Source organism: Lissotriton vulgaris, chromosome 12, assembly GCF_964263255.1.
Source record: "Lissotriton vulgaris chromosome 12, aLisVul1.2, whole genome shotgun sequence".
NCBI classification, from domain to species: domain Eukaryota; kingdom Metazoa; phylum Chordata; class Amphibia; order Caudata; family Salamandridae; genus Lissotriton; species Lissotriton vulgaris.
Window position 1 is genome coordinate 259,793,764 of NC_141700.1, and position 13,629 is coordinate 259,807,392.

A 13,629-nucleotide genomic window follows, 5' to 3' on the forward strand; every position below is an offset into this window, starting at 1 on the left:
TCTTCTCCTGTAAGTTACATAATGTACCAAGGAGGCAGTTTTTAATTCCGCTGTTGAAGTATATGAACATTAGAAGATGCAGACCAGCCTTATTTTATTTGCAGATCCTCAAACAGAATAAATGTGTCGGATGGCCTATAAATACATATCCCCTGCCGTTCACCTGAGAAAGTTGGTGGGAAAATAAACATCCCACCATTATATTTGTGGCGGCTAGTAGAGTAGATCAGCGTAGGGACTATCCTATATCATGCACAAGGCACTTTTGTTTCATCTGTGGGCGGGGGGGGGGGCAGAGAGGGAAGGGAGAGTGAGAGCGGGGCAGGGTAAACTGAGGGCTGTATTGATGCACCGAGGATGGTGGGTGCCTAGTTTTTTTAATTACAGAGATTCAAAGGTTTAATGCAGAGGTCGGAAGGAGTGTGTAGTGAGCTTAAGTGTGAGGAGCAGGAAGAGTGAAGGCTCAGAGGGTGCAGTGAGGGTCAGGATGGGCAGAGAGGGCTGAAGTGAGTGTGCCAGTGCAGAGAGGAGTGCTGGGCGGTGAATGGGTTGCACTGAGGGTTGTAGTGAGTTCTGGAGTGGAAGTCTGATTCTGTGAGGGATTTAGTGAGTGCTGGGGGTGAGGGTTGTAGTGAGTTCTGGAGTGGAAGTCTGATTCTGTGAGGGATTTAGTGAGTGCTGGGGGCGAGGGTTGTAGTGAGTTCTGGAGTGGAAATCTTAGTCTGTGAGGGATTTAGTGAGTGCTGGGGGCGAGGGTTGTAGTGAGTTCTGGAGTGGAAGTAAGATTCTGTGAAGGATTTAGTGAGTGTTGGGGGCGAGGGTTGTAGTGAGTTCTGGAGTGGAAGTGAGTTCTGGAGTGGAAGTCGGATTCTGTGAGGGGTTTTGTGAGTGCTGGGGGTGATGGTTGTAGTGAGTTCTGGAGTGGGAGTGTGTTCCAGTGAGGTATTTAGTGAGAGCTGGGGGCGAGGGTTGTAGTGAGTTCTGGAGTGGAATTCTGTGAGGGTTTTAGCGAGTGCTGGGGGTGATGGTTTTAGTGAGTGCAATAGGTCATGCATATGCGAGCGATTAAGCTATTGGCATTGTAAATGACAATGCTATTTATTTATGATATAAAAATAAAAAATAAAAAAAATTGTCATAAGCAATGCCAATAGCTCTACCTTTAATAATGCCGAGACCATTGCATTGTAAATGCTTGTCTTTACTGTGTGCTGATTGGCTGCTGTTTATTTCAGTAAAGAAATAGAGAAAGCATTATCGGAGCCTCCATCCTGACATAGAATTGTAGTTTTAATTTCTTTGCTGCTGTGAGTTTTGAAGTAAAGAAAAGTTAAGCATATATGCACCTCCGTGTCCTTAATAGAATCGAAATTTCCATTCATACTAGCTGGGAATGTATCTGTCTCTGTGTTTGTTTGCTTGCACTGTGCAGGGCCACCTTTAGGCTGCGCGTGCACACATCACTACCTATGTAGGCAAGTACTTCAGCGATCCAGAGGAGGTAGTAAGCATTATATAAATATTACAATACAACACAAATCCAGCATACATGCCAACAGACCCTATTCAGGCGGGAGACTACCAATTTCTACAATAGAAGTCAATGGGAAATTTTCATTCTCCCAATTTTTTTCCTTAGCATCTCCCACGTCCCTGTCCTAAAATGTTGGCATGTGTGTCCCAGCAAGAAATGACACAAACTGCATTGGATGAGCTATGGCATTGCCACTTGCTCAAGAGCCTGGGAAACGTGAGAACTTCTTGCGCTGCAACATGCAAGCGCTAATTGCAAGCAGCACTGACGCTAGACAATAGTGCAAAAACTTGCTAAAAAGTAATTTTTGACTTTTCGCCCTGCTTATTTTCCACTTTAAAGCTCGGGGAAATGGGTGTAGAAAATAATGCGGGAAAAGTGAAACTAGTCTTCTTTTAGTTTCTATGTACAGAGATGTGTTATTGCAGTCCTTCTTCAGTTTTCAAATCCGAGGAAGGCTGATATCGAGCTCCTCCGGTTTCTATGTTTAAAGGCTGCCACTGTCAGGATTGTCCTGTTTCTATTCCCGTTGCCCCTGAACTAAATGATCGGTTAATGATGGCGGCTAAGACCTGATGTTCGGGAAAGTTGTGTGTCCTCTGCCTGTTCAACTTGCTCCATCCGGGAGGAGGTGCAGCAGCCACACTTGCAGTGAGTGTGTCGGTCGTTGAGCATGCTAGCGGCCATGGAAGCCAAGCGGCAGAAGGTAATGAGAGCGATAACTAAAAGATGAAGGGTATTAGAGCTAATTGCAACTGTCATTTGTGGTGCTGTTCCCCGTGTGTTGGTGCTCCTTAAGGTTCACGGTATGGTGAAATTACATTGGTTTTGGAATAGGGTGTGTTGCCTCAGTCTAATCCTGGAATACATTTCGGGCTGTTGAAGCACTTACGAAAGCAGGATACACCTTCGTACAAGCTTGATTATTTAAATTCGTTGTTAAATTCACAAGTTGAAAACAAAATAGTCCACGTCTGCAGAACTTATCAAAATTGTTTGCAGACATTCCCAGGTTTTGCAGAAATATTGTCTGCATATTTTTCCCTAGAAGCAGTGTTTATTTTGTTGTTTTTTTGTTTTTAAAGTTGTATGCGCTGTATTTTAAGCCAAGAACGTGGTAAACAACAAGACTGGGAAGAAAGTGGTTTTAATGAGGAAAGCCAAACGACATGTCCTGTAATGCCAATGTTGTTGGCAACAAAAGTGACGATTGGCTATGCTTACACACTCTGTCAAGCAAAGTCGATTCGTTTTGCAGCACATTCATCCTAGATATGTTTAAAATGTAGGTATCAGGGCGAGCAGGATTGTTATGTAAATAAAAATTTGCAAACATTTGTGACAAGAATTTTCAATTCTATTAAGGACACGAAGGCGAGGATTATGCTTTCTCGATTTCTTTACTACAAACAGCAGCCAATAGGAAAACAGTAAAGAAAAGGAAAACTACCATTCCCATGAGCACTTAGGCAACCATAGAGACTACATCCCTATATAAACAACCATAGAGGGGATGACTTCCTCTTTCTTTGTCTAGTAAAGTTAATCAGTCAAAAGTCAATTCAAGTGGTACCGCAGAACAGCCTGGAGGAAACATCCGAAGGCAACAGGAGAACGACCAGCAGAAGACGTCCCAATGAACCAAGGACCAGGAGACTGGAGCAGGAGAACACAACATAGCCAGAATCCGAGATGCTGGAAACCGATGCAGGAGTGTATTAAAGAAAAACCTCACTTCTGATCAGAACCTGAAAGAAAATCAGAGCCGTAATACACCATCCCAGTACCATGGAAGGTAAAAGTACAAAGGGTAGGGAAAAAGTGCAAGAAAAACCGTCTAGAGCGATGTCATAGCAATGATAACATACATGAGAAATGCAGCAAAATACATTTGGGTGGGATAATCCTCGCCTCCGTGTCCTTAATAGAATTGAAAATTCTTGTCACAAATGTTTGCAAATTTTTAATTCTATGGCCGGACAGGAGGCTCAGATTATGCTTGTTCAAAGCTGAGCCACCACAACAGAAGCAATATCCACAATAGGCTTGAAATAAAACGTTTTAAACACAGAATCGGAAGACCAATCAGCGGCCTTCATGATGTCCGTCAGACTCACCCCAACAGTAAAAGCCTTAGAAGCCATGGCTCCCCGAGCGGAATGGGCTCCAAAAATGGAGACATCAATTCCAGCTTCAGACAGAAGCCAACGCACCCAGCGCACCAGGGTAGCCGGCGCCACAGGCTTAAAAGGCTTTTGCAAAGCAATAAGTAATTGACCAGACAAATTCTGTCGAAAAGGAGCAGTGCTTACCTCATAATCCTTTATGCATTGGACCACACATAACTGTGGATTTTGTGGAAAAGCCGGATATGTCACAGAAGACATATTACATTTGGTGCGCCGGGAAATGGTGAAAGTGACCCCGTCTGGAGAGAATGAACGCCCTGCGAGATCTAACGCCCGCACATCCGAAATGCGTTTGCAAGACACCAAACAGAATAACATCGTCAACTTTGCAGAAAGCTGTTTACGAGACAAAGAGGAATTGGGAGGCCAAGCCTCCAAAAAACGTAAAACAATGGAGACATCCCAAAGAGCAACATACTTTGGACAAGGCGGTTTTACCAGCCTAATGCCATGGAGTAATTTAGAAATCAAGGGATGTTCCCCAACAGGCTTCCCGTCAACAAAGTCGTGACCCGCAGAGATCGCAGAGCGAAAGGAATTAACCGTCCTATAAGCAGAGCCAGAAGAAGCTATAGAAGCTAGAAAATTGACCACTGAAGTAACATCCGCTGAAGCGGGATCCAATTCCCGTTCAGAACACCAGCCACACCATCGACGCCAAGCTGATGCATAACGCTTGTGCGTGTTGGGGGCCCAAGCCTCACTGATAAATCGTGCAGCGTCTCCAGATAAGCCTGGGACTTTCCAGCGTTCCCCGAAATCCATCACACAACCAACCAGAGTTGACCCGAATGAATCAGAGGATGCGGATTGAGCAGAGGGTCCAACAACAAGTTCCACTTCTGGGGAAGAAGGAACGGCGTCGAGCAGCTCAGCTCCAGGAGGTCCGGAAACCAAGCCTGAGCCCTCCAAAGAGGAGCTATCAGAATGATCTCCGACCGGAAGTGCTTTGTCCAAGCCAAGACCCGTGGAATCATTGCGAACGGGGGAAACACATAGCAGAGATGTGGAGGCCAAATCTGAAGAAAGGCATCCGTGGCCATAGCCTCCGGATCCGGACGCCAACTATAAAACTTGGGTAACTGGGCATTGAGGCGAATAGATCCATCCAAGGCTGACCCCAAATGCGAGAGAGGCTCCGAAACACCCTGGGATGAAGCCTCCAATCGCTGAAGTCCAGCAGATGGCGAGAATTCCCATCGGCCACCTGATTCTCGCGACCCGGGAGATACTCTGCAATAAAAGTGATCTTCCTCTGAAGGCAGGCAGAAGTGCCAGAAATCCTTCGCAATTTCGGCCCAGAGCTTCGACCTCGTCCCTCCCAGTTTGTTGACATACCGAACCGCAGAGACGTTGTCCATGCGGAGGAGTATGCAACACTTGATAGCCTGAGGAGCAAGACTGCGGATCGCAAACAAGCCCGCCAGGAGCTCCAAACAATTGATGTGGAGAAGCAGTTCGTCCCGCGACCAACGGCCGCCCGTCGTCACAGACCTGCAACGGGCTCCCCAACCCCAAAGACTGGCATCCGACTCCAGCACTACATCCGGGGTAGATCCGAACAGGGCTTTTCCGTTCCAAGCCTCCATGTGGTCGAGCCACCACATCATCTCCGACCTGGCGTCCGTCGACAGAGGCACAAGATATGAATAGCGAAGACCTTTCTGTAAATGTCTGATTTTGAGACGTTGAAGGGCTCGATAGTGTAAGGGACCTGGAAAGATCGCTTGAATGGACGAAGCCAACAGGCCGACAATCAGAGCTATCGATCTCAAAGACACACTCTGTTTGGATAACAGTAATGTCAACTCCCGCTTGATAGACCTGATCTTCTGGGAAGGCAAGAGCAGCTGGCAAGAGATCGAGTCGACCAGGAAACCCAAGAACTCTATCGACTGAGAGGGATGCAAAAGAGATTTTTGAGGATTCACTAGAAATCCTAGAGATTGCAAGAGTTCGATCGTCCAGGCCAAATGGGTTTGTAACCGGACAGGGCATTGAGCCATCAATTAGCATGTCGTTGAGATACACTATCAGACGAACCCCGCGAGCCCTCAGCGACTCCACTACTGGCCGCAGAAGCTTCATGAAGCACCACAGAGCGGACGAGAGGCCGAACAGGAGAACTGTGTACTCGAACCACGTCCCCAACCATTGGAATTGGAGGAAGCGGCGATGAGGCTGGTAGATCGGGACCGACAAGTAAGCGTCCTTCAAATCCAGGCGAACCATCCAGTCGCCTTCGCGAAGGAGATCCCTGAGAAGATGGATGCCATCCATCTTGAAGTGGCGGTAAACCACTCCGTTGTTGAAGTCCTTGAGGTTGAGCACTAAGCGAGACCCTCCCCCTTTCTTCTCCACCAGAAAGACATTGCTGACGAACCCCTGAGGATGCAGGGAAGTCCGCACATTGGCCCCTTTGACCAGAAGGGAGTCTATTTCTTTGGAGATTACGTCCTGATCTAGTTGGGCAAAAACAAGGGGTGAAGGGACGTGACTTTGAAGGGGAGGATGGTAAAACTCTATCCGATAACCTTGAACAGTCTGTAACACCCATGCATCGCTGGAGATTGTACGCCAATTCTGATGAAAAAATCGCACTCTGCCCCCCAGGACCACATGTTCGTAAGGAATCAAGCTCACCTTTGGCGGAGAAATCCTGACGTCCTCCCTGGTTTCCGCCATAGCCTCCTTTGCCGGTCTGTCCACGACCTTTGCGGAAGGGATAGAATTGTGACTTAGAGCCGGAATTGGAGAAATGTTGACCTCCTCCCTGCTGGGACTGATGACCACGCTGCTGGCCAGAGCCGCGGCCGGACGAATGTCCCCTGGAATGTCCGGCCCTGCCAAAAACCGGGCAGAACGCCCTACGGAGAGATGACTGCGCCTTATCCAGGCCACTAAATGTTGCAACAAATTTTGTCAGCTCCTTAAGGAAGGGTTGACCAAGGAGCAGCCCTTGAGCAAGGGGCCCGACTCCGACGAGGCTAACTCCGTCAATCTGGGGTCCATTTTCAACAGAATGGAACGTCGACGCTCCTGTGGAAAGAGCACAATTTGCGTTCCCCAACTGACATATTGCACGCTGGGCCCAACCAATCAGTTCATCGGGATCGATGCCAGAAGCGGACCCTTGAGCCTGGTAACCCAAATCCAGAATCTTGGTAAGCGGGCCAAGGAGATCCAATAATTTATCCTGGCACAGGCGCCAAGACCTATCAATGCCCTTCTTGGGGTCTTTGGTGAATTTTTTAAGATAGGTGAGAATAGTGGGATCCACCTCAGGAGTATCCGAGAGTTTGTCCGCCAAATCTGGTCGAGCACACTTGGAACGCAGACGAGCACGTACTTCCTGATCAAAAGGCTCACAAATATGTGCTTGAACGTACTCCGCGACCTCAGGAGCAGGGAGCCAAGATTTAGAGTTGGGGTGCACTATGTCAGAAGGCTCAAAGGTAAGTACAGGTGGATGGGAAGAAGCGTCAACAAAACGCTCCTTTCTAGCCTTTTTAGCAGGGGGAGGACCAGACCGACCAGAAGAAGTGGAAGAAGAGGACATGTCATCAGTGTCAGGTGGAGGCGGACGAGACTTCTTAGAAACACTGGCAGAAGACAGGGACTTAGCCAATTTGACAAAATCAGATTTGTGGGGATTTAGAGGAGAGTTTGCCAGCAGGAGAAGGAATCGAACCTTGTTGATGAGTATAATCAGTTAAATTACGTTTTAATAGTCCAATTGCGCGGACAAGCGCAGTATTTACAGAATGTTGCACCCCCTAGTCAAGGGCGTCAACTAAATCATACTCAAAGGACTCCCCAGGTTCCTCATCATAATAATATTCCTCAGACTCATCGTAATCAGCCATGCTGAATATATGGTAGAACTGCCAGGAAAGATAAATGCCCACAGAGGAATACGCCAAAGGTCAGACCAAGTAAATGACCCAGTCAGGGGGAGTGACAACCCCAAGCAAGCCAGGTAGGCAGAACAACACTCCACCCAAACAAATGCCCACAGAGGAATACGCCAAAGGTCAGACCAAGTAAATGACCCAGTCAGGGAGAGTGACAACCCCAAGCAAGCCAGATAGGCAGAACAACACTCCACCCAAACAAATAATTCAAATGTGGAGGGACAGGCTTGCAACAGAAATCCACTCTAGGCACCGCCTCTATTAATTATACAGCCCAAACCCTTTGAAAAGGAAAAGGCGTTAAATGGGGACTCTCCGGCAGGCAGTGGGCACAGGCTAGTCAAAACGCCGCCTTCAGCGTGTGGAGAAATCCGTGAGAGACACGGAACGTCAGCAGAGCCAATGCGCATGCGCAGAAGCTCGCCTGCTATTCCGGAAATGGAGGGACACGCAACCTCCCGAGTCCCTGGTCCCACAACAGACAACAGACGCGGGCATAAAGCGCCCGAGTACGAAGAAAGGCGACCCGCGCTCTCTTAGAAGCAAAACCGTGCCGCAACAACCGGGACCACAAAGCCCAAAGGAACACAGAAATAACCGGCAATACACCTGAAACGGCAACGAGAAGTGGCGCAACAATGCTAATGTAAGGAAACAGTACAAGGCATTGAACATGCAACAGCAATATCAAGAAATATAGAGAAATGACTTAACTGGCTGCGAAGCAGAAAAGAAAGAGGAAGTCATCCCCTCTATGGTTGTTTATATAGGGATGTAGTCTCTATGGTTGCCTAAGTGCTCATGGGATTGGTAGTTTTCTTTTCTTTACTGTATTCCTATTGGCTGCTGTTTGTAGTAAAGAAATCGCGAAAGCATAATCTGAGCCTCCTGTCCTGCCATAGAATTAATATTGCTTGATCATCCCTGTATGCGCCCCTTCGTCTCAAACAGAAGTATCCGTTTCAAAGGAGATTTGCTGTATTGCTAGGCACTTGAGCGAAATGATTGTGAACTGGCTGAATATTCTGATGTATTGTATTTGCATTTATTTAGCGCTTACAACCCCGATGAGGAGTCGAAGCACTTTTTTGGCGAGTAGCACACTACTCCAGAACCCATAAAGGATTAGTGTGAATTAGTATAGTGAAATATGTAAGTAATTTGAGTGGTAAATATGTTAGTTATTTGAATTGAGAAGGATAGTAAAAGGGTAGAAGAGGTCAAAAGGTTTGCATTTGTATAACACTTGCTACCCCTGATGAGGTGTTGAAGTACTTTTTCGTGGAGTAGCACGCTATTCCGGAACCCATAATGGATTAGTAAAGTGAAATATTAAATTCATTTGAGTGGTGGGGACGTATTAGTCTGTTATTTGGATTGAAAAGGATAGTGGAGGGATATAAGGGAAGGATTTAGAATAATATTTTGTTTGTTTTCGAGCTCATAGCATTAGGAGGAGGTTTGTGATGAGTAAAAGGTAGGTGGAGGGGGTGAGTAAAAGGAAGGTGGAGGGGTGAGTAAAAGGGAGGTGGAGGGGTGAGTAAAAGGGAGGTGGAGGGGTGAGTAAAAGGGAGGTGGAGGGGTGAGTAAAAGGAAGGTGGAGGGGGTGAGTAAAAGGGAGGTGGAGGGGGTGAGTAAAAGGGAGGTGGAGGGGGTGAATAAAAGGGAGGTGGAAGGGGTGAGTAAAAGGGAGGTGGAGGGGGAAGAGTCAGAGGTAGGGTTTAGAAAGGCTTTTTTTTCAGGGATCAGAATAGTAATGTGACGATGCAAGGAATGGTGGCGTAGGGAAGAGTCTTGAAGGTTATTTTGAGGATCATAGTACTGATATTAGGTTTGAAAGGAAAGAGTGGAGGTAATGGATATATTGATAGAGGTAGAGGGTGAGAAATAGGCTAGTGCATTGGAAAGAGTAGTAGAAAGAGGTTTGAGATGTCAGTTGAGTTAGAGGCTATAATGAGTGCAGTATAGGGTAACAAATAGGGTAGTGCATTGGATATGCTTAATTAGAAGAAAATAAATAAGTAAAAGTAATAAATATATAGATCCAAAAGTAATAAAGATCTAGATCCATAAGTACATGGAAGGTATATAGATACATAAAGGAAGGTAGTATATGTAGATCAAAGATGCATTAAATAAACTCTGGCTTTCAAGTGTTGTACTTTCAATTAGTTTCATTTCGATATATATAATTTTGGTAGATCAATGGTGAAGCAATTGTAGATGGTTATGATTAATAGATTTACTTATTTATGCAGTCACTTAACATATAATAATGTAACTATCAGTAATATGTACATTTGTTAAGCAGAACTAATAAATATCTATAATTTTTTTAACATAACTATTCTACACATTTATACAAAGCAATACACATATATAGGTACATATCTATAGTACAAATAAATGCTTAAATACAATACATATCTATTTCTGTATGGTGGTTATGTGGGGAAGAGCCAATTCTTGATTCGTTTTCTGAATAGAAGGTGGTTATCCGTGGATCTTATGTCTGGGATAAAGAGACCCATAGCTTGGCTGCTTGAACAGGGAATGATGTGCCACCCTTTGTTTATTTCTTGTATCTTGGGATTTTGAGGCGAGGTGCCACTCTAGGGAGAAGGTTCCTTTGTTGAATGTGTTTGGTGGTTTTATTTCTGATGAAGAGCAGTCCCTTTCCATGTATCGCTTTGTGTGTGATACAAATCAGCTTGAGCGTGGATCTTCTGGCAACCGGTAACCAATGCAGGGCTATCAAGACAGGGAAGAAGTGGGCCCTCGGTTTTATATGTAAGAGTAGTCTGACGGCTGAGTTCTGAATCCGTTGTAGTCTTTTCATGGTCGTTAAAGGTGATCCATGGTAGAGGCTACTGGCGTAATCAAGTTTGGACAAAACAAGGTAGATGGTAGCCTGGACCTTGTGTGGCAATCGGGAGAAGATTTGTTGCAGAGTTCTAATAGTTACAAAGCTTGATTTTGCTAATTTGTCCACTTGGGCATTCATCGATCGCTTGGACTCCATGGTCAATCCGAGATTTCTTACTTCATTGAATATTTTAGGCGGCCTTCCCAGATCATCAGACCACATGTTGAGTGGGTCATAATGTGTCCAGTTGCCACACATGAGTATTTCCGTTGTGCAAGCATTCAATTTGAGGTGGCTTCACGTCATCCATTGATCCACAGCTCTGAGACAAGTGAAAATTGGTTTCCAAAGTTTCCAGTGTCTTTAGGGCATTGCAGTTGAAGGAGTATTTGCCAGACCCCCCAGGATATAGCGGCATGGATTGGCAAATTTAGCGGCACAAAAATGGAAATTTAGCGCATTTAGCGGCATTTTATTTTGGGTTTTTTGCAACACCAAACACAGATATCTTACTGTTTGAGTTATTTGACAACATGTAGCTATGTACATTTTGTTTATTTACAATTCAGCCCATTTGTTTTAGTTAAAAGGCATGTTAATCTTGGCCATGTACGTTCAGTTCTTCTGAGCACTCCAAATCTAGACCAGTATTGTGCTGCTGGTTATAATGTAAAAACAATGCCCTGAACCCTAAATTCCTGGCCCTTGCCCTAAAAACAGCCTGACCCCCCCCGCAAGCCCTAAAAATGACCCTATCCTTCAAACCCAAAACTACCCTGACCCCCCTGCCCCAAGCCCTAAAAACCCATCCTCCTGCCCTATAAACAACCCCGATGCCAGAGCCCTAACAACTACCCCACCCCCAAAACCCAGCCCCAGCCCCACTTACCAGTCCACGTTTGTTATCGATTCTTCCCCTTCCTGCCCATTCACGCATCTAGACCGTGTACTGACTTTAACCAGACATATGCATGGTTAAGGCAAGCTTGGTTGCGCTTGTGGGAAAACTGCACGCCTGGCTCTGCCTCCGTTGTAAGGGCCATTTCCCAAGCAAAATATATGAGTGACTACAGACAATTGTAATTTTACAGAGTGGTATTCCGTCCAACAAGGTGTCTGTGCAGTGGATGGCTCAAGAGCTGAACATACTGATGAGAGAGGATAACAAGTTTTCTTTTGAGCTGTGTTTTGAATGTTATTAATGTTTGTCTCGTATGTGGCACTCTAACAATGTATATGCTTTCAGTCCCTGAAAGGGTGTTTTGGTAACCTCCAGTCTCATGCTTTAGCTAAGCCTAAGGCAGAGGAAGTGATCCTTGTCCCAGTTAACATTCTGACTGGCCATTGTATTTACTGTGTATTTAAGAAGTAGAGTAAAGTATTCTCCCATCTCAATTACTTTCCATCTCATGTCCTCAATTCTACTTCCAAATTCACTGCACAGTCAGAAGGTGTAATATAATATTACATTGACTTAAATGCAATGGTGTGACTGGTGCCAGGATCCCGTTAGCAGGGAACAAGAAGCTGTTCGGAAGTCATTTCCGACCCACAGAAATACTAAAAATAAAAGATTAATGTCCCCCGAAGGCCCGCCGAGGGCCGCCGCACACGGGGGACATTAATCTTTTATTTTAGTATTTCTGTGAGTCTGAAATGACTTCCGAACAGCTTCTTGTTCCCTGCTAACGGGATCCTGGCAGGGACGGACGTACCTCCTGTCTGTGTTCGCCGGCCGGCTGTTCTTCTGCTCCGAGTCCGCTTCCCTGGTCTCTGGAGAAGAGGAAGAGTCTTCGTGTGTGTGTAGCTGCTGCTTCTTGCTGGTCTTCTCCCTCTCTCGGCCGCCGTGGTCTTCTCCCTCTCTCGGCCGCCGTCCTTGACCTCCTCTCGCTCCTTCTCTCGCCGCGAAATCCTGGGGAATGGAAAATGGGTGCGCACGGGGCTGGATTTTAAGGGGGAAACAGCAAATTTCGCGGGCTTTTGCCCAAATATCGCGGCATTTCAACAGATCGGCCGATTTCGTGATTTTTTTGCAAATCGCGAAATCGCGATAAGCTGGAGGGTCTGATTTGCGTGTTATCTGCATAGTTATTGAAAGGGGGGTGGGGGGCCAGCCTGCTTTCCTGCCTGCTGGACTCAGACACGCACAACTAAAAGTTATTTACAATTTGTTGACAGAAGTGTAAAAAGAATCTAAATTGCATTCAATATTCTTTAATCATTTTGATTGTTTGTTATACTTTCTCAAAAAAGTTTCCAACAAAAGTATGACATATCCTACCCTTGATGTGTACAAAATTAAATTACAAACATTATGGCATTCAATAAACATGTACAAACATCACAATTTTCTTGTTTATACATTTTCTTGACTCTGAAAAAACTTTTAATTATTTCGCTGAATTGGCAAAAGGGAACTTATAGGTCTACTGCTGTGTATATTTATTGATTGACATTTATTTTTTATTTCACAGTGTTGCCCCTGAAGAAGGGACAATAAATGTCCCGAAATGCATTGGGCTACAGACATCTGCATTGTATAAACAAGACAATTGTGATGTTTGTGCATGTTCATTGAATGCCATAGTGTTTGTAATTTTAATTTTGTACACATCAAGGGTTGGATGTGTCATACTTTTGTTGGAAACATTTTTTTGAGAAAGTATAACTAACAAACAAAATAATTAAAGAATATTGAATGCAATTTAGATTCTGTTTACACTTCTGTCAACAAATTGTACATCACTTCTAGTTCTGTGTGTCTGAGTCCAGCAGGCAGGAAAGCAGGCTGGCCACCCCCTTTCAGTTTACATAGAGTGTGATGAGGTACACACCATTGGGTTCAGCACACTAATCGAATTAGTTAGATTCAATTTGAAAAATCTTTTTTTAAATAGGAGTGCGTAGACCACCCACCATTGAGATCTGCATAGTTATAGCACATTAGGTGAAATCGATTGATCAATGCTGGTAATTACTTCTTGTAGATGTTGAAAAGAATGGGTGAGATAATAGAGCCTTGAGGGAACCCTGCTTTTAAGTCGTACTGTTTGGACAAGAAAGGTGGGGATGGATGACATTAGTTCTGTTGCAAAGGTAGGACGTGATCCAGTCTAGAGCAGTCCC

At 45.2% G+C, this 13,629-nt stretch overlaps 1 protein-coding gene across 1 annotated transcript in view; it reads left to right on the top strand.

The window, feature by feature from the left end:
• Window positions 1-1,984: 1,984 nt before the first annotated feature.
• The window catches only part of SETD6 (SET domain containing 6, protein lysine methyltransferase), a 214,090-nt gene continuing 202,445 nt past the window's right edge, over window positions 1,985-13,629 (top strand). Inside the window, exon 1 of the mRNA XM_086947804.1 lies at window positions 1,985-2,240. Coding sequence (XP_086803930.1) covers window positions 2,208-2,240 — 33 coding nt within the window. The 5' untranslated portion in view covers window positions 1,985-2,207. The remainder of the gene's footprint in view (window positions 2,241-13,629) is intronic.